This window comes from Equus przewalskii, chromosome 12 (genome assembly GCF_037783145.1).
Source record: "Equus przewalskii isolate Varuska chromosome 12, EquPr2, whole genome shotgun sequence".
NCBI classification, from domain to species: domain Eukaryota; kingdom Metazoa; phylum Chordata; class Mammalia; order Perissodactyla; family Equidae; genus Equus; species Equus przewalskii.
Genome location: NC_091842.1, coordinates 31764040 through 31786012, shown reverse-complemented (window position 1 = coordinate 31786012; position 21973 = coordinate 31764040). Strand labels below are relative to the sequence as shown.

Genomic DNA, 21973 nt, shown 5'->3' with positions numbered 1-21973 from the left:
AAGATCCCTGCTCTCAAAGCACTCACGGTCTAGAAGGAGGAAATAGATGTGAAAATGGAAGGTTATCAGACAGCGTGGTCAGTGCTATGATAGGGAGAGCAGGGGTGGCTGAGGGAGCCCCAGGGACTCAGGAGGCAACACCTTAGCTGAGTGTTGAAAGATAAATAACAGAGTCCAATGTGAGACACCTCAGCTCCAACATCCGGTTCTCAGACCAGCACAGACACCTCAATATAAATACTCATAAGACTGGGTAGCTCTTCACAGCAGTTAACCGTATTCCTACTTTTATATAATTTGTGGGACTATTTGGCCACTGTCTGTCCCTCCTTAGTAGGCTGTCCACTCCATGAAGGCAGGAACCATATCTGTTTCCGATCCTTTTTTATATTTCCAGTATCTGGCACATGGCCCATCCTATTTGATGAATGACTAAATGACTGAACAAATTGCTCAAAGGAGTTTTGGCAGACAAGTGACATGGCCACTTTTGCGCTTTAGAAATCTGCTTTTGCTGGCCATGTAAAGAGTGTACCGGAGGAGGTGAAACTCGAGGCAAGGAGACCAGTTTGGTAGCTGAAGTGGGGCAATGTTCAAAGTAGGGGGAGAAATGGAATAGGTCAGAGAAGCATTTGTCAGATGTAACTGGAAGGACCTGGTGAGCTAGCAGTTATGCTGGAGGAGAAGAGGAGGGTGAACCCAACACCTGCTCCCATGGTTCTGAAGAGAGTGACTAGATGTGGTGCTCCCATGTGAGAGATAAGGAAGAGCTTGAAGAAGAACAGATCTGAGCAATGTTGATGGGTTCAGGCTTGGCCACCTTGACTAAGGGATGCCAGTGAATCTGTCCTGGGGGTAACTGGATACATGAATTTTGAAGTCCAATGGGGACTATCAGAGAATCCTTCTGTTGAAACATCCTGGCATTGGAAACCTAGAACTTTCCTTGGGAAGGCAAGAAAGATTGGGTTCTAACATTGACTTGAATTTAACTCGTGTCACTTAAGCGATGCCTGGTATTTCAGGAATGTGTGTTCTTCCCAACTTTGGTAGCAGATTCCAACGTTCTTTTTGGTGTTAACATTCTATATCTTCAGACAGCTCTAGAATGTAAGGGAAGGGGATTTTTTCTTGAAAGATTGTATCAGTAAGAGCTATTTACATTAACAGGGACAGAAACCCAACTTGCACTGTATTAAGCCTGGGAAGTTAACATGTGGCTTCCTGGGGCATAGTGTTGAGAAGGAGTCTGGGCAGAGGCCACACTTGCCAAGAAAGAGAACTGTGATCAATGAGTGATGTCTGCCACGGACCCAGGGGTGGTCAAGTGGGGCATATTTTTGGCCACTCAGTCCTGAAACCAAAGCTTTCCCTCTATAGCCTTTCAAAAGCATCAAATAAAACAGCAAAAAAAGCATTCTACCCTGGCTGAGCCACTAGCTGTGGGTAACTTTAGTTAAGTTACTTAATGTGGCTGAGCTCGACAGTTCCCTAATCTGTCAAGCAGGGTCTGAAGTCCCCATCTTTCCCACCTCTCAGAGCTGTCGAGAGGATAAAATGAGAAACGTGAAACTGTGATAGTGTCCATGAATTTACACAAATTCATCCGTGTAACAATATGGGATGCTGGAAGTATAGATGAAAGGGGAGTAAATATTTCTGGTCTCCTTAGAGATGTAAGTTGAAGGTTTATTGCTAAGAAATTAATTTAAAAAGTGTGGAGGATCTTATAATAAAAGAATTGTAAGATGAAATCAAATAAAAGGTCTCATAAAATTATCAAATAAATAAATAAATAGGGATAGAAAGAGAAAGAAACAAAGAAAGGAAAAACAGAGGAAAAAAGAAAGCGAAAGAAAGAAAAAAGGAAGAAAGAAAGAAATTGGTGCTGGAGAGAGTATAGTGAAATGGAGTGGAAATTGGTGTTACTCTTTTGTAGTGTAGTTGGCAATCAAGGGTCTTAATAATGTTTACAGCCTTTGGCCAAATAATTCTACTTTGGGTAATTCATTTCAGGCCTGGGTGGTAAATATTTCAGGCTTTGTGGGCCATGCTGTCTCTGTCACATGTACTCAAGTCTACCATTGCAGAGCAAAAGGCACCTTGGATAATACGTAAATGAGTGGGCATGGCTGTGTTCCAATAAAACTTTATTTACAAAAAACAGGCAGGGGCCAGATTTCATCCATGGGCTACAGTTTTCCATCTTCTGATGTAGACTAAGAAAATATTTTTAGAACTATTCTAAATTCTAAAGACAAAGCGAGCTTTAGTCTAGAAGATTCTCATCTCAGCTTTATTTATATTAGCAAAATATGGGCACAACTTAAATTTCCATCAATAGGAGGGCTGATTAATTTTAATAGTTCCATTCAATGAAATACTATGAAGGCATTAAAATGCTGTTTATTAATAATTTATAGCAACATGGAGAAATGCTTGATAGAATTTTACATAGGAAATTGAAGTTATTTATAATGATAATTATGATAATGGTGATGCCTAATATTTAGACCCTTTATACTATCATATCATATAACCCTCCAAACAACTCTATGAAATATATTTTTTTATTGTAACTACTCTCCTATGAAGAAGCTGATAGTAATAAAAGTCAAGAAGTCACTTAACTTTTACTAAGCAGCCAAAATCTCACCAATAGGAGGTGGCAGAGTTGGGATTTCAACATAGGTCTGCTTAACAGCTGAAAACAAACTAATAAAAATCTGAAATTAAACTCTGTGTATTGAGAAGACCAGAAGAAAATACACCCAAGTGTTGATATCAGCTGTCTTGAGTGGTAGGCAATTGATACGAATATTTCTCAACATATTGAGTATTTTCTCTAACGAGAAGGCATCATTTTAATAATGAAGAAACAACACTTGCATTTTATAAGAAAGCCAAGGTTGGCAGAGTGCTTGGTGTCACTGTGAGGGGAGAAGGTTTTTATTTGGGGCAATGTAGAGATTCCACTGGGAATGCCCTTCCTCTCTCTGTCTCGCTCTTGTTTGTGAAAAGGACACGACCCTGTCCTTCCTTCTGTCTGAGTTCCAGGTGGAGTTTCTAGTGTGTGTCTCGTTTGGACTGTTGGCCCGCTTTGATGCTGTTCTCGGATTGACTTGCCAATCCCTAACTGTCTCTCTCCTCTCTTTCCCTCTCTCTCTGCTCTCTCCTCCCCTTCTCCGTCCACCTGTCCCACCGTACAGCCGACAAGGTCAATGATGACTTCTACTCCAAGCGACGGCACCTGGCCGAGCTGGCCGCCAAGGGAAATCTACCTCTGCACCCCGTAAGGGTGGAGGATGAGCCACGGGCCTTCAGTCCAGAGCACGGCCCTGCCAAGCAGAACGGACAGAAGTCCCGCACCAACAAGATGCCCCCACATCCCCTGGCCTACAATTCCACCACCAACTTCAAGGGCTGGGACCCCAACGAGCAGTCTCTCCGGCGGCAGGCTTATGGCAACAAGGGCAAGCTTGGCACGGCCGAGTCGGGCTCCAGCGACCCCTTGGGAACTCGCACCCAGCACTACCCGCCCCCACAGCCATACTTCATCACCAACAGCAAAACAGAAGTGACTGTCTGAGCTTTCACTACAGGGAGCATCCTGGAGACCACACTCAACTGAGAGAGGCAAAAAATATTCCTGTCCTCCCCCCACACAGCCACCCACACACTCACTCTCCACACCAACCTAGCGGTGACACGGAATCACGCATTTCCTGGGTCATGCCTAACACGTGTCGGCGGGCAGCTGAGCAAGACCGAAGCATGGACGTTCAGCAATACAGCAAAGGGGAAACTGAGGCACACTCTTTCAACTTCAGGCCCAAGGTGGCTGATTCACAGGCCCAAACCGTGGGGCTAATGTTCCTTTCCTCCTACCTTGAAACTGAAATCCATGATGAAAAACAAAAAAGTAGCACAATTTAGAGAAATTGCCCATTTGAGCACATATACCGTTGGCCATGCGCTGTCTCTGTCAGGGTGAAAGAGCCAGGGCCGGAAGCCGGGGGTAGAGAATGAGGGTGGACACAAGAGACAAGTGTCCTTGAGAAGAGGAGTCATTCGGGGAGGAATCTGTGTACATTATAAACATTTTCTAACCCCAAGAAGTGGTGACGATGATGTGGACACAAATTTTGACAAGCACGAGCAGTAACTGGACCCAACAATTCTATTTATAAAACTTTTTCATATCATCAACGTCGGAAGCAAAAAACAACACACACTCAAACTCACAAAAATTAAATAGACCCTGAACCCACCGACACTGATGGGGAAGAAAGAACATTTTTGAGAACTCCCATAAAGACCATGATCATGGAAATGGGAGGGACAGGCTTTTATGGCGGGGAGAGGGTCCAGAGAGTCTTAAATAACTTTTTTTAAAAAAGAAAAATAAAAGTTAAGCCCATTACCAAACAGACAAGAACAGCAAAGTAATTTTTCTCCAAAATCTGCAAGACTTAGGAAATCAACAAGGACACCAAGAACAATGAAAAAGAAATCACAGTTGAAAAGTCGACAAGAGGTGAGGGTGGACCCAGAGCTTCTGACTTCTGGCGTTTTCCCCTTGCCTCCAAGACAAGACATAGACACAGAAACGAGTCTTCTCTTAACTGTCCATTCCTGACTCCCCTTTCAGCCCGCTGCCGCCGCCGCCGAATTTCAACTGCTTTGGACTGAAAATGTCATAAGCGTGGGTGGTGCCTTCAATGTGTTACTGTTTAATGACAGTCTTGTTTCTTAAGTGCAACCTGTGTTCTTTTCGCCTTCCTCCCTCCTGTTTTTCTGCAGTAGTAGAAGATGTTTCCATCCTCCCTTTGTCGGTGAGCCCACCCCATCACACCCTCTGAGGGGGCTGCTGCAATGTCAGGGGTACCTAAAGACGAAGACCTCCCTACCTCCCACACTGTCAAAAATCCACGAGTCCTACCAGTGTCTAGCTCCCCAAACCTATCAAGTGTTTCTGGGGCCCATAATTCCTGTGATCCTTCCAAACCACCTCCCCAGATACTAAAATGCATCCATTGCCCATGCAGAATTCCCTGAGGTGGTTTTTCAGATTGGTTCTCACAGCCAATGGCCCTTGGGTGTCCCAATGAACAATTTCCTTACTAGTTCAATTTGTTTAGTGGAAGCCCAAAAAGGAGAGCTAAGAGAGAAGCGATGTTCATTTAAGGTGAGGTTTTCAACCAGTCCCTAAAGATCTTAGCTAATTAACAGGAACCTCTGAGAGACCACTAGCTCTTCTGGTGTCAGAATCTGCACATGGTCTGGTCCAACAAGACTCAGAGCCTTTTCTGGGATGCTGAACTCAAACGTTCCGCCTCACCTCACTCTCCACTCTGACATCACGGAATTGGGAAAATCAGGTGTTTACTGTTTTCATTCCCAGCTGATCTGGGGACATTGACAACACAATTTATCTCTCTGGGCCTTAGTCTCCCATCTGAATCATGAGGAATTGAGACTAGATCAAGCTTTTCAAGGTTTCCGAGCTCTTTGCCCATTTAGAAAAATGAAATTATGCACGGAAACCCTATATAAGATTCCCATTTATAGCGAGGCTCTGTGCTGGATGAGGCAGGGCTAGGAGATTTCATGCCCACTTTCCCAGCCTCTGCTGAGACTCCACTGGGCTTGGTCAATGTTTCCTTGACTGATGTTATTTATCTATGTTCCTACACTTTTGGTATCTCTGTGTATCACCGTTACAATATTTGTATCTAAATTGATTCACTTTTAATATATTTAACTTTTGAAAGGAAAACTTCCCTGGGGGCCAGCCCCGTGGCCTAGTGGTTAAGTTTGGTGCACTCTCCTTTGGCAGCCTGGGTTCCATTCCTAGGTGCAGACCTATACCATTCGTCTGCAGCCATGTTGTGGTGGCAGCCTACATACAAAAAATAGAGGAAGATTGGCACAGATGTTAGCACTGGGCGCATCTTCCTCAGCAAAAAAAAAAAGGAAAGAAAGAAAGAAAGAAAGAAAAATTTCCTGCAGGCATCACAAATAGAAAACCAGTATCAATCACCATAAATAGAAAGTGAATATAAAAATAAATACAGAGCCAATAAAACAGCAGTTAAGTTCTAGCTAGATACTGTTGCCTGTGGAAGGGTCTGAACCTAGAGTCTGGCAAGCTCTCTCTCCTTTTTTGTTACAAAGAGATTATCAGATGTTAAAGGCTTGTTAAAGGTACACAAGCACCCAATGGCGACTTTCCCTTTGAAGTAATCAGACGGACTGACAAAATCGAAAAGGGAATCATGTCCTATGTCACTCCATGTTAACTAGTCCTCTATCCATGTTTGACTTCCAATCATTTGGCATACACTCGTGGTATACAGCCCATACTTCAGGAAATATGGAGTTGACTTATCTGTGAGGTTCCCTCCAGCTCAAAAGTTCCGTAATTCTAGTCTCTCCTTTAGCTCCTCTTTGCTCGTTGCCCTCAACTCACTTCATCTCACCTTTATCCCAGCTCTGATTAAGGACCTTTCTTGGTCTCTGAATCTACTGGATTTTATTGATTCTCCGTGCTCCTTCTCTTCGGAGTAAACTCCATCCAGTGAATGTTGTTAGTTGGGGTCCGCAGCTATGATTTTGGCAGCAGAGTTGCAGCATGGTCAATAAGATGTAGCCGTGACGACTGCCCAAGATGAAGAGAACTTCTCAGCCTCATTTCCTTCCAATTGGTTTTGGGAGCCGAACGGAGGCGGGAGGTTGGGGCAGGGAAGTTAATTCTTTGGCCTCTTCGGGGGAGGGTGGACAGACCTCATGATATTGAAATGGTATCATGAAGGATGTCCTATCGAACTGTAACTGTCATGTATCAACGAGGATCCTATAGTTAGAGTGGGGAGATATGGAAGAAACCAGACGAAAGCAGAGAGATTATCCTTTCTCCATCTCCTGCCCTCCAGGAGTCTCTATTTCTTGCCTTTAGCTGTCCCCTGACTTCCAATCCCATGGGACCAGTGTCTGACATCCCTTTGCCTCCCAGAGCGTTTCAGCCTTCATCCTCCTTGGGCTCTGCCTGACACCCCCATCCAACCCTCCCACCCAGTTTTTTTGTGTAAATGGAGCATATTTTATGTGCGAATATTTTAGTAACCGTATGTTCTGCAAGTAAACCTGTGTTACTACTTGTCAACAACTGCGGAGTTTATGATACCAATAATAATTCCTACAATGAAGAAAAAAACATTTGTTTGTTTTCTAAGAATGTTTATTTGTAAACATATGTATTCACTATATTAATATGAATTTCTTACCTGGCAATAAAACTATTATATGTGATGCTCTTAGGGTTGCCATGTATTTTTGTAGGGCCCCACATCCTACTCTGAGTTTTCACCAGGGAATACCAGTATTAGCATAGAAAGCTAAATCTTTAAGACTCAGAAGGTGTGGGAAATTGTTTCAGGTAAAGGAAATTTCTAGTTAATAGCAACTTACACAAATTTTCCAAGGAGAACTTTTTTGTTTGAAACCTTTTTGGTGAGATTCTGTGTCTCATCTCTTAGTTCACTTCCTGTCTTAGAAAAATATACCATTGCCAGGTCTTCTCAACATCACTAAATTTATCCTTAATGGTCAAGAGTCTTGCTGAGATTTGCACTTTTGTTTTTACCAGTGACCAGGGTTGTAGAAGACACCACTATTGAAAGGATGGGAGACTGGATTCTTCCTCTATCTATTAAATTTTATTTCCTGCCTGGCTTCTGTTTGCATTAAGTTTGAAATTTTCAGACAGAAACCTGCCTTAATATGGTTCTCCCGAGAGGGCCTCTGAGACAAGGATTTGAGTGCAAGTACTTTATTTGAGAGGTGAAGGGAGCCCTGGGGCGGGGGGGGGGGGGGGGGGGGATGGCACTTGGGATGGGGAAGTAAGACGGGGAAAGGAAAGCGGCCAATAAAGGGACACCTCATCTTGTCAGCTACCACTGTGAGCATCTGGAGTTTAATGCTGCAGAGAAACTTTGGGAGAGAGTGTAATATACACACTCAGAATTATCCCACCCAAATGGAGATGGAGTTGGGGTGTTTACATACCAACTCCCATCAGACATCATTTGAACATTGCTTTCAGGGAATGTTATGTTCAGACACTCCCAGGCCGTCAAGTGCAAGGGCAGAGGGATTTCCATGGTGTCAAAGAAAGCCCCAGGCATAGAGATGCACCTACAGTAATTGGAAGTCAGCCATTGTGTACTAAGGACACAAGTCCTAAAGACACAAGGGATGAGGCAGGAGCTCATAGGGGCTGCTCAAAGCCAGAGGTCCAAGGTCTCCTGGGAATGAAGTTTCCATTCTCTGGGTACTTAGAGAAGTTGTCGATGTCAAGTAAAGTGGATAGTGGACCACAATCTGTAGTCAGAGGAATGGTTGTTTCTCTGGGATTTGGCGATCCTTCATTGGTCACAGGGTCACTTGGTATCTCCCAGAACAGATCCCATGGGCTCTCTCCCTCACGGGCAGAGTTCTAGTTATCAGAGAAGTCTGGATTGCAGAGGATGCTCATCCAGTACTGAGGAATGGCTCAGAGTGGAGTCGCTGATCAGCACACATCACAGCCCCATGGATGCAGCAGAAGTACAGAGAATCGTGTCTTGGGGGTGGGAGGGGCTTTAAACACTAACAAACAAACAAACAAACAAAACACTAATGAAGCCGCCACTTGGTTACAACGCATATACAGCAACAACAATCATATAAAGTATATTTGTAGAGCTTTCAGTAGGCGCCAAGCACTGTCACATTTGATCTTCACAACTGTCTAAAAAAGGCGCCACTAGCTTTGGAGACGAGAGATCTATCTAAAACTTGAGTAATTTTGCCCAAACTGATTCAACTATTAAGTGGTGGAACTGAGGTTTGTACTCCCAAGCTCATATTTTAACTACTGTACCAGTAGTTCTCACTTGGATGAGCATAAATATTGGGGAAACTTGATGAAAACACTGATTCCCAAGCTCCTCCAACAGCGGTGAAGTAGGTCTGAATGGGGGCTCAGAATTTGGTGTTTGTAACCGACACCCCATCATTGCAATGCAGTGGCTCCCAGACCACACCCTGAGAAGGCTTGCTCAATGCCACAGTCCCTGATCACCCAACATCTGTGGGCTCATCTTGTGGGTCCTCGATGCAGAATGAAATGGGACAGAGGTATGTGCTTCCAGAGAGAGGGACCTTCACCTTTTGGCTTCATGCCCAATGTTGGAAGGTCATGTCCTATAATGGACAGAGAGACTGACTGGAGAAGAACTGGTTGCCAGTATTTATTCCAAGACTAATTTGCCGTGTGCCTTGGGGCTTGAAACTGGCCTTTGGGACTCTGTTTCTTCATTCCATGAAGGAGGAGGCTGGGATAGATCATCTCACTCTTCCTCTCTCACTTGATTGGGCATTTCCACTCTTCATCACTGTGACATTTGATATAGTCAACCGCATTGAGTCCCTTATCACTTCCAAAAGTTTGCTCTTGGATGAACAGGATTTTGCTGGGTGTAACAACAAGTGTTATTGTAATGGCTTCTGTGCACTGAGCACTTGCTTGGTCCCTGGCTTTATGCTAAGGGCCTTCCATTGCTGTAACTTTCTTTCCATTGCTACAGACTAGTATGGAAATTTGTAACTTTTTTGTGCCATGGACTTCTTTGGTAATCTGGTGAAGCTATGGCTCCTTTCTCAGAATAATGATTTTAAATGCACAAAATAAAATACATAGAATCAAAAATAAACCTATTATTTTGAAATATACTGATGAAAATATTTTTTTAAACCCACGTTTGTGATATAGTCATACATGTGATTTTTAACTAATGCACTAAATGACGAGATCTAATGAAAGGTTTCAATGTAGTGATGAACACAAACAATTCTTTGAACTATCTGCTGCAAGTGCAATTTGATGTGACAATATTCATGATTCTGTTGGTGACATAGTCCCAGGTCAGTGTTAACATCATGATGGTCTGTCGCCGCATTTATAACTGAGGGACATACTAAATTTCAATTAGAGGCTAGTGAAAATGAAGATGTTATTTTTTACCATCCAAGTCACCAAAGCTACTGAATTCTGCCCCTGGATACCCTTGAGGATCTGTGGGTCTAGGTTGAGCACCCATGGACTAGCAGGACTTAGAACTACTTACCTATTCCGTCCGCACTTCTATTTTCTCATCTTTAAAATAGGGATAATAATAGGATCTCTATCATTGGCTGCTGTGAGAAATAGATTAAAAGACAGTCATTAACTCCTAGTAAACACTTAGGAGTTAACTTTTGTTATCATAATTATTATTCCAGTGAATCCTGATGAGAACCCTATGAAATAGCATTGTTATTATCCCCCGCTCCCAGAATAAGAAACTGAGGCTCAGAGAAATTAAACTTGTCCAAAGTAACACAGCAGGTCAGGGACAGGGTCAAGTGAAACCCAGATCTTTCTGAGTCAACCTCAAGCTCTTGACCACATTCCGTGTTGTATAAATTCCTTGAGCAATTATATTAAATGCCCTCACTACTCCCTAGGACGAGGCCATTCAGACCCTGGAATACATCACAGTGATGTCCCCCATTCTTTGCCCATCCCTGAGGAGAAAGGCAGATGTCAGAGGTTCAGGAAGCTCTTGTCAGACTTTTCCAGGGACTATTTAGTTAAAGGTATGTTGGAGACAGATAATAATAATGTCCACCCATCCAAAACAAGCTGTCCCCAGCCCAGTGCTTAGAAAATGCCAATTACGGGGACCCTACTATCTCAGAAATTTTCAGATTCTGGTTTTCTTTAAATCAATCTCATTAGAAATATATTCATCACTTAAAGTTGAAATGTTTTCTTCATAAATTTAGACAGTCTCAGCCTTGAAAGAGAATACTCATCACAGTGATGATAGCAGCAGTAACTCCTTCTGTTACCAAATAGTGAGCTTCTATTATGTGCTGGGCACTGGGTTGGGCACTGTGAATGCATTGCCTCGTTTTCTCCTTTCAACAGTGCTCTGAGGAAGAGGCATTATTCTCATTTTTGACCTATGGTAAACTGAGGCTCAGAGGGATGAAATGACTCATCCAAGATCATACATCCAGTGTGTGGCAGGATTGGAATTTACACCCAGATTTGTATGATTCCAGAGTCAATCCTATCATACCCGTCCACTTCATTCTTGCACGATCCATACCTGCACTTGCTTTTTTGGGGTAAATGATTGGGAACTGTAATGTATACTCAAACTGCTCCAGGGAGATTCAGTTAAGTCCAGGGAGAAGTATAGTCCTCTGGATCAGGTCGTATCCACTGGTCAGCATCCACTCTTAGCAGCTGTCTCTGACCTGGACACATTGAACTGGCCTGGTGTTGCCTCCATTGATGTTTCTGTTCTTCAAGTGTCCTCCAACAAAACAGACTTGATCTTCAGAATGCTTTAGTGCCTGTGAGGTGGAAAGAAAGCAGGACCTAAGAGGCCTCTGAGGCAAGCAGACAGGAAATGAGGAATTTTAACTCAGTGTGCCTTAATTTTGTATGACCTTGGGAAAGTCATTTCCACCTCTAGGAGGCAGTGCAATCTTTTGGATAAGAGTAGGACCTCTGGAGTCAGAGGATCCATGTCTGAATCTAAGTGGGCATAATAATATCATCTATCATGGGTTGTTAGGAGAATGAAATGAAACAATCTACATAAAGCTCTGAGAGAAGTTCCTAGAGAATATTATCTTCAGTATTTTAAAACCTTATTCAGAAATCATCACATACCCCAGGCCCTGCAGAAGGGATTAGAAGAAACATCAAGTTTCTTTGATTTGGGTAAGACATACCTGAATTTGATGTGGTGCCTTTTCTTCCAATTCTTTGGCTGTTGGTGATGTTATAAGCATGTCAGAGACCCGATTTTACTGTACACCCTATTAGATAGAGTCTTGATGAATTTTAAAAATGGGAAAGAATGTAAATTCTTGCTCAATGAATGTGATTTGCTTGATAGAAGGAATTTTCCAGATCTAGAAGTCCATAGAGGATAAAATCATAATTAATGAGATCCATGTTGGTAAAAAATGTTGTGAACCCCTGGCTTTAGTTGGTTTGTTAGTTGCTGCATAACTACATAATTACTCCAAAACTTAGAAGCTTAAAACAGCACACATTTATTATCAAGGATCAGGAATCTGAGCATGGCTCAGCTGGGTCCTATGCTTCAGGGGTCTCTCGTGAGCCTGCAGTCAAGATGTTGGCCAGAGTTGAAGTTTCATCTGAAGGCCCAAGTGGGGAAAGATCTGTTTGCAAGCTCACTCATGTAGTTGTTGACAGGATTCTGTTCCTCAAGAATTGTTGGACTGAGGGCCTTGATTCCTATTTGGCTCTTGATCAGAAGCCATCCACAGTTCCTTGCTATGTGGACCTCTCTAATATGGCAGCTTGCTTCATCACAGACAGCAAGAGAGTGTGTCTGCAAGCAAGACAGAAGTCACAATCTCTTGTCATCTAATAACAGAAGTGATAGCCTCTCAACATTGCCATGTTCTATTGGTTAGAAGCAAGTTGCTCAAAGGGAAAGGATTACACAAGGCTGTGAACACCATCAGATGGGGATCATTTGGGACCATTTTAGAGGCAGCCTGCCACAGATGACATCTAACGCCCCTATAGTACAGAAGTCTGGGCTATTATGTCTTTTGTGAGTAGTAAGTATCAGAGCGCAATATGACATATTTATCATTTTCAGAGAGATAGTCAACTAACTCATCTGGGATAAAATCAATTACTTTATGTGCCTCAGTTTCTCCATCTTCAACAATAGGGAAAATAATAGCCCCCACACCTCAAGTTTATTGCCTGAGGCCTTTACTATGGGATGTACGAGCAGCAAAATGGATGACTGCCCAACAAAGACATAGAGTTGTGGCTGCCCAGACAAGGATGATGCTTCCCAGCCCCTCTCCCCTTGCATCAGGTTTAGGGTCATGTGACTGAGTTTTGGACAATATGGGTAGAAGTGACATAGGCCACTTTCACAACTGGTCCATAAAACCCTCCAGAATAATCCTCCCACTCTTTCCCTCATATGCTGGATAGATGCCAACACCCAGTACAACTGTGGAAACCATATGTTGAAGATGGCAGAGCCTTGGTCAGTCCCAAAGACTCGTTCAAAGAGTCTTTGAATAATATTGTAGAGCAGTGACTTCTCTTACCGCCATTCCCACCACTAATTGAACTTTATGTGAGTGAGAAATAATCTTACGTTGTGGTAAGCCCTGAGATTTCAAGGTTTATCTGCTAGAGTAGCTAGAATTCCTTGACAAGTACAAGAGATGACACATTTTGAACAGAGTCCAGCACAAAAAAACACTCAATAAATGTCATCAGTTATCATCATCATCTTAACTAACCTTCTACTCTGTGCTAAGGGATTTACGTACCTGATCTTTAATCCTCCCAGCAACTCTGAAAAGGTTAGTAACTCCATTTAATAGATAAGGAAACTGAGAAGTTAAATGACTTCCTTAAGGTCACAGAGAAAGTGCTGGAGTGGTAATCCAAATCTGGTTTAGATGATCTGGTCCCACCATTTCTAGCATCCCACTTAGCCCTCTCAAAGTTAACAGGTATCATCTCGATTGAGTTACGGAGGTAAAATCTTTGTAGAAGAACGTCTACCATCTTCAGCTTGGCATCTCACTTATTTTCTTGTCAGATTCCAAATTCCAACTCGTGCTGTGTTGTACAGTTCAAAGAAAGCATTTCACATCAAGAAATGTCATGGTTGCTAGAAATAATTTTGTCACATCCTCTTGAATTTTTCCTCTTTGCAAGTTAAGAGATTTCAGTTAGATTCAAATCTTATAATGCCTCCTTTTAAAACATTATAAAAGGGCATCTCATTTTCTAAGATCTCAACATCCAAATAGAACACTTCATTGTCTTCATCTTAAAACGTACAAAATGGGAAGATTCTAAAGAGGCAATTTATGAAGCACAGGTGGCTTATTATCTGGTAATTGGAAGCTGTTTTTGATGCTGTAATTTTGTTTTCATGTTTTGCCTGTCCACTTATCAAAGACAGTTGAGCTGAATATACAGGAATTCTACAAAATGGGTGTCAGTTGAGTCCTCAGGGTACCAAAAGTTAACACCAAGTGGGTCTTAAAGCCTTTATCTTGGGTCTCATGATTTTCCATGGGAATCTGCCGCATGGCTATTTAATACTTTCTCGAACTGAGTCAACAGAATTCTGGAGAAAATTGAGAGACACTTCTGAGTGTTTGGTTCTTCTCAAAGCACCTCATTTAGTTATTCACTCAACAAATATAGAGCTCCTAGTATGTGCTATGTGCTGTCCTGGGCCTTGAGGATACAAAGATCCCTCTGCCACTATTCCTCCCCATGCCCCCCAACAAAAGGAAGATGGACACATGGTTAATCAAGTGCCATAAAGAGAGACATCATGGGTAGGGGAAAGCCTTGATGTCAGATAGCCTTGGGTTCAAATTCCTTCCCTAGCACTTCTACCTATGTGATCCTGGGGAAGTTACGGAGCTTTTTCAGAGCCTAGGTTTTCTCATCTCTAGAAGGAACACAGTCATACCTACCTTGCAATGTTGTGTGAGCATTTGAGATAAGGAATGTAAAACGTTTAACCACGGTGGATGTTCAATAAGCTGGAGCTGTTGCTAATGTGAAGCATTTGCTTATCCTTGATTCCTACTCATTGGAAACCAGGCTAGTGGGGTAGCTTGGTTTTTGCCTTTTGTTTATATGTTGGGATCCCCAGAAACAGATCCCAAGCCGAGGATTCATGTGTAAGGAAGAAAAGGATCCCAAGAGAAACTGGTAAGGGAATGACAGAAGTTAGACAGAAGGGGAAGAAGCCAACAAGGGTGAAATTTCAGGCAACATCCCATGAGAGTAGATCTGGTGTGTACCTCTCAGAATCTGCACCTATTCCAAGCGAGGAAGCTGGGCGCTCATTCTTCCACACCCTTAGCCACCTTTAAGCTTCTACTTTGTACCTTTAGCCAAAAGGATGGGAACCCCTAGGCACACTGGCTCACTACCTGTGAGGGGAAACAGTGCCAGTAGCCCAATGAAAGACCTCCAGAGACAGTCTCAGGTGCTGGTTGTTGGAATCAAAGGCACATGGAATCTGGGTGGCTGGTGCGTGGAAATAGGAGAAGGGATATGAGGGCATCTGGGTGAAGCACAAGCTCTGTCAGTCTTACCTCCCTTTTGTGACTTCAGGGGGACATTAGCCCTGGCCCAACCAGCCCCAGTAAGTAAGCTGAGTTTCTCTTGGTTCATGAACACAGGAAGTTTGGAGCATTTATCTGTCCAAGCATGGCTAATGGGAGTCTTTGGGGTCAGCCTGGTTTAAGATAAAGTCTTGGCCCACCTTTTTATAGCCTGTGGCACTTGGAGCAACTGATTTAGCCTCTGACTTAAATTTTCTTATTTATAAAATTGGAATAATGATACACTTTTTTTTTTGTAGGCTTGTTCTACAAAGATGTCTTTGTGTTCACCGATTTATTTCACAGATATATACTGAGCATCTGCTCGACATCAGGCTCAGGGCTAAGGACTGGTACACTGAAATGAATCAGACACAGGTCCTGCCTTCCAAGACCTTGGCATCTAGTGGAGGAGACAGACATATAAATTATAGACTCTGTGTATATATATGTTCTCCCTCTCTCTGCCTCTGTCTCCCTCTCTATCTTTGTCTTGTTTTTGGTGCCATCACTTCTCTTCTCCTTCCTTCCATGCTACTTCCTTCCTCCTTCTCTTCCTCTCTCCATTTCTGCCATGCATCCTTCTACCCTCGCCACAGACCTAGTTTTCACATCAACTGGATGGTATCCAACATTCTGCCTTGTCAACTTCCTGCCTCCCTCTGCTGTTTTCTGAGGGCCCTACTGAAGGTTGCAGCCTATGAAGTTCTGCAGAATTCAATCCAACCTAGACCCTTGGGTGTGACAGAAGGTGACTTGGAGATAACAGAAAACCATCTAGAGCTTCAGTAAAAGCTTGGGGGTGCAGAGGAGTGTTGGCGGGGGTACCATGGGTACAACTAGCAGTCCTGAGTCCTGAGGAATAGCAAATAGAATATATAGCTAATTGCTTTTGGGCAGGGCAGGGGGGCGGGTGTGGACAACAGAAGTGATTTCTTTGCTATTTTGCAGATGGGTGGACTCCCAGACACACTGGGCTAAGAGCCAGGAAATTTGTGGTTGTAATTCTAGCTCTGCAACTAGCTGCATGGTCTTGGATACTACTTTCCTCATCCATATGATGGACAGGCTGTGATCTTTGAGGACTGCCCTGGTCCTCCTGGCCAGCTCTGCCTTCAAAAATCTCTGATTTCTCCCCGCATTGTGCCTCAGTCTTGGAATGGCACCCACTAGGTTCTCCTATAATAGCAACCAATTTTTTTTCATTCCAGGATTCTGGGTAACAATTAGCTTTGGGCTCGAGAAACATCTAGATCAAGGATCCTGGAAGCAGACTCTGTTGTCTGGAACCCAGTTACCATTTTATTGTGAAGTCGAGGGCAGCTGCCACAGATGGAGAGGGGAACTCTGGTGACTTGTTTAAAACAGTACTCAGAGGGGCTGGCCCCGTGGCCGAGTGGTTAAGTTCGCGCGCTCCGCTGCAGGCGGCCCAGTGTTTCGTCGGTTCGAATCCTGGGCGCGGACATGGCACTGCTCGTCAGACCACGCTGAGGCAGCGTCCCACATGCCACAACTAGAGGAACCCACAACGAAGAATACACAACTATGTACCGGGGGGCTTTGGGGAGAAAAAGGAAAAAATTAAAAAAAAATTAAAAAATACCTCATAAATTTAAAAAAAACAAAAACAAAAAAACAGTACTCAGACTCGAATATCATGATTCAGTAGCTCTGGGGGCCCTGGAGCTGACATTTTAAGGAACATACCAGGGGTTCTGTTGCAGGTGGTTGTTGGACCACTTCTGTTTGAGAATCGCTTCTAGACACTTGGGCTTGCCTCTGCCCCCAATACTCCAACCTAGTTGTGAAAACTGTCTGAACATCTTTCCTTGTCTGTACAATAGGGCTCTTCACCCCTGTCCTGTCTTCCTGCAGGATTTCTGTGAGGGACGGATGAAATGGCAGATGAGAAAACTCTAACAGAATCAAAGATGGTGGCCTTTGTGTGTGAAGTTGCACCACCCACAAGCTCCCAACTCTCTATTCTCAGAGGCGAAAGGACTTCAGACAGAGAATATTCTAGTAAACACTTCAGCCCCTCACCCCACCTCCTATATCATACACCTCTGGAGCCTCACTTCGCTTCCTCTTGACCGATTGTCTTTACTTTAGCCATGGCTATGGCAACCAGCAGAGCAGGTATACCCTGATGACACCTGGTCCAGGTGTGCTATTGAGCTCTGACTTCCTTCCTCAGTGCCTTCCTGCCTGCCTCCATCATGTAGGATAATATCAGGAACCTGCTCAGCCATTCTGAAGGATGTGTAATGCCGGAAGTGTGAGAAGGTTAACACTCCATGGACCAAACCTTGACCAATGGGGGATGGGAACTGATGATGCATCTTCTCTACTTCCATCTCTTGGGCAGACAATTCTGAGTTCATTCTATCAGTTCCTCAGAGGTCCTAGTGGGCTGGAGCCCACTTACCCATGGTGGTTATCAGGTCCATAAAACCCTCCGAAATTGCCTTTTCCTCTTCCCCTGTTTCACTCTTCCCAACCCCTCCTCCTTTTCCTTAGGATCACATCCCAAAATAACCACCTTTAAGCTTCTACTTTGTACCCCTGTCACATGGCAAACCTCATATAAAGATGTTCTCTAGAGCAATTCTGCCAATTACAACCTTAATCCTGAGCCTCTTATCCAAATCTACCTGCTCACAGCATTCTCCATCCTACAATGTTCTCAGTTATTTTGAGGGTCCACCAGTTCTTGAGCTGGGAGGGATATACATCCACTTGGGCACTAATTATCCTTGGACAAGAGTGTTATGAAACACTCCCCTTTGGTCAAAAGGTGAGCACGGAAGAGTGGTTTCATCTAATTTCTCTTAACACTCCCTAAGATTAAGTAGACAAAAATAAGATGCCATGGAAAGTTACTTTTCTTTTCTTCACTTTTTTTAATCCTCCCACTTCCTGTTTTCTCTTGGGAGATTGAAAAGTGTCTTCTCACACATTTCTCATTATCAGAACTTAATGAGAATTCTAATTAGGGCTACTGCACACTTTGGTGGTAGTTTTCACAATGTAGCTCTGGTTTCTTGTTTGTCAGGCTGCCAGTCTTTTGCATCCCGGCCAAAGATGCCCTCTGTAATAATAATACTAATAGCTATCATTTATTGAAAGTCTACTATGTGCCAGGCAATTTGCATACATTAGCAAAAATCATATGAGGCGGGAACTGTTAACCCTAATTTTAGATGAGGAAAGTGAGGCTCAGGCTGGTGTTAGGATTGTCCTCAAGCCGTGCAGCTAGGAACTGGCAGACCTGGGATTCAAACTCAAGTCTCTTCGCTGGTCAACAATTTTCATGTCCGACCTTCCCAGATCTTGGGGAGAGGGAAGACAAGACAACAGGATAACGGGTCACCGCTTCCAGAATGGCCATCAGTTCCGATCAGCGTGTTTGTTATGAGTTCTTACGTCTCCAGCCTGGGTCTCTGTGGGAACAGTGCTACAGTTTAAAGAATCTTGAGAGTCCCTGAGACACCCAATTAGCAGGACAGTAATAGCAAGCCCGGGAATAGACAGATTGCTTGTTCATTATTCTTGTTATTTCTGAACTATTCTGTCTATCGTACTGATGGCTGTCAGCAACTACCATGACATTCTTTCCAGAAAGGGGCTTCTTGGCCCAGCTAATCACCTTGCCCAGACCCTAACACAGTCTCAGCGTGAATCTTCCTGATGCGACATCAAACTTCGCTGTCTCTGGGGCTTCCCAGTGAATCCTTGGCGGACATCTTGAGGGCAAAATGAGAGAACTTCCTTTGCGATGGAAGGAACAGTGGCTTCCAGGCTTGTTAAATGCCAGGCATCTTGTTGAACAGGCGTGCCTAGGGGCAACGTGATACTCAGCAGATTAATACCAGGTCACGGAGGCTCAAGTGTAAGCCGGGATTGTCTGCACAGCTAGAGAGCAGCTGGGCCTGTTCCCCTCTCCTCCCAGCAGCGGCCTCTTTCATTTTGCTTTTTCTCTTCTTTCTCTGTCTTCCTCCTTTTTCCTCTGCTCATCCTCCTGGGGACCTGCTTAACAACTCAGCACACTTGTATACCTGATGTTACCAGGTCGAGAGCATCACTGACACCTGCCTTCTCACGTGTCCCCCACCCTCTTCTACTCTGGGTCTGCCTCTCTCTCTCTCTCTCTAACTTTCTCTTTCTGTCTGCATTTCTTTCTTCCTTTCATTTCAGACTCTTCTCAGCCTCTAAGGCCTGCCTCCAAAACACTTAGTCGTCCTCTCTGACTCTCTGTTTCTCCTCTCTTACTCTCTATCTTTGGAATTCTATGTCCCTCTTCTCTTTCTCTCTGTTTCTCTCACCCTCTGTTTTTCATCTACATACAAAGGATTAATTCTATCTCGAGGTCAATCCACATTAAACCAGAACCACTGTCTTCCATTCCTATGTGTATTATCCCAAACAAGCACAGTTCAAGTTCAGCAGACGAGTTAAACACAGATCTGACTGACTTCAAAGTTTGGGCTGTGAGAAGCTGCCTCAATTTCCCTCTTCCTCACCTTCCACATCCAATCGATTTCCAGTTCCTGCCAAGTTACTATTCTAAATTCTTCTCAGACATGATCTCCACCTCCCCATCTTTACCGTTAGTTCATTCACTCAGCATATACTACAGGAGCACCTGTTGTATGGTGATATCTGTAGCAGGTCTGGGGCAAGTGACAGGAAAGACAGAATAGGATGCGATTCCAGTCTACAGGGGGAAGGGATGACCATGATCTTTGTACAAGTTTTCATCGCTTCATTCCTGGGTTAACATAGCAAATCTTTCTCAATCCCTTCTCCATACTGCAGCTAGATTACTTTAAATTTTGTTTAAACCCTATAATGGGGTCATTTCCCTGTAGAATAAAGAGGTGTCATATAGCACACTCCATGACCTGTCTTAAAACCTCCCTAGACTCTCTTTTACCATTCTGTAGCTTTTCGTGTTCTAGAAAATTCGGGTGTTGCAAGTTCCCCCTTATATCCACCGTGCTGTTTCCTGCTACCTGGCTTGCTTTCCTCTGCTGGGATGACTTTCTTTCTACATCTGCTTAACTCTACTCGCTCTTTAAGACACAGATCAAAATCTTCCTAGCCCTCTCAGCCTGGATTAGATGCTCCTCCTCATGGCCAGTAAATATACATTACTGAAATTATAATGTATTGTTTTATAATCATCTGCTTAGGTGTCTTTCTCCCTACTAGACTGGGAGATCCTAAGATTAATTTGCCTCTGAATTCTTATTGCCTAGAATAGGGTGTAAAGTAAGGCAATTGATAAACACTTGAATGAAGGAATAAATAAATGGATGAATGAATAAATGAATGAATGAGTAAATGAAAGAATGCTATTTCTACTACAACTTGTTGCTTTTCTGAGCAGTGATAGTCCAGGGCTTACTGAGCACAAGGGATAATTTATAGTTTCAAAGACCTAGGGACTGAAATCTTCCTTTGGTGGTAGTGCTGGTGGGGTGTCTTGGACTCCTTCAAGCATCTGATATGACTCTTTCCCCAGAAAAATACACACACATCTAATACGTTTGATATAGTTGTGGGGAATTCATGGGCTCCTGATGCTCATATATGTCAATATCTGGCTCGCTTGAACCCAGTATTAAGAACCCCATCTCTAGAAATGAAGCCAGGGTACAAATGATCTGCCAGAGACCCTCTGTCCATTTAGGAAGTTTTGTAGGAGCAGAGATGAGATTAGAATTCTGTGCCTTCTCAGTTTCCCCCAGGACATCGCTTTTCCTCTTGGCTGAGGAGTTTGGCCATCAGTATGGAAACCTCCCTGGAATAATGTTCTTTTACTTTGTTGCTACTGAGATGAGGCCCTTTGTTATAACCCTGGAAAGCGACTTGGTTGATTCTTGGAGATACTGCATAGGGTAATTGAATATAAATTAAGCTGGTCTAAGTTGCATCTGGCTTACTTCTTATTAATTATGTGGCAAGTTACTTAATTTCTAGGACTCTTTCCTTATCACTAAGATAAAGCTACTAATAACAAACCCAGAAGGTGTTAAATAGATAACACTCAAAGCATGTTAACTAGGACAACATTTGGCAAATGATACACGCTCAGCAATAGTACCACCACCACCATCATCATCATCATCACCACCACCAGCATCATTATCCCTAGGATTCAGGTCTCTTGATCTGACCATGTGATGCTTTAACTTTACAGTATGATCTTATTTTGATCACTTCTTATTGTAAAGCAGGAAAGATGTGGGCAGACATCATTTCCTCCAGGTGTCATTCCCACCAATTTAAGTATTGTGCTTCTGAGGAATGATCCAGATGTCTTGGCAGATGTTGCCACCCTTTATGAGTGTCCACCTGGGATGAAACATTTATGCAAAAGCGTTTAACTTGACCTTTAGTGTTGAAATACTCTTCTTCCCTTAATGTTTTAGACTCCCTTCTGCGCTATTTATAAGTTGATGATATCTGAAATCTACCCATTATGTGCTTTTTGGAGGAAAACTCAGTTTAAACACTTAATTTTATTGGTGACTTAGACCTGTGTTTGCCATTTTCTTCGCATAGAACTCTGAAATTTTGAAATCAGCCCTCTCCAAATAAAAGCATCACAAGCAGACTTCTCAGCATGCTCTGTGTTATGGATAGTTTTGCAAATGGAAAAAACTTGTGCACTTTCTTGATTCAAGTAGCTGGAGCCTGACTAGAAAGTCTTCGCAGCCCCAAG

The 21973-nt window shown here is 43.3% G+C and overlaps 1 protein-coding gene across 3 annotated transcripts in view; it reads left to right on the top strand.

Annotated features, from left to right (window-relative positions):
- SHISA9 (shisa family member 9) overlaps window positions 1-21973 on the top strand; it is a 333409-nt gene that overhangs the window by 263969 nt on the left and 47467 nt on the right. For 2 of the 3 annotated variants that reach the window (XM_008518028.2, XM_070568515.1), the window contains one exon: window positions 3210-7311. The exons of the other annotated variant lie outside the window; for it this stretch is intronic. In XM_008518028.2, coding sequence (XP_008516250.2) covers window positions 3210-3589 — 380 coding nt within the window. In that variant the 3' untranslated portion in view covers window positions 3590-7311. Of the gene's footprint in view, window positions 1-3209; window positions 7312-21973 lie in introns of those variants that run through there. 3 annotated transcript variants of the gene reach the window in all.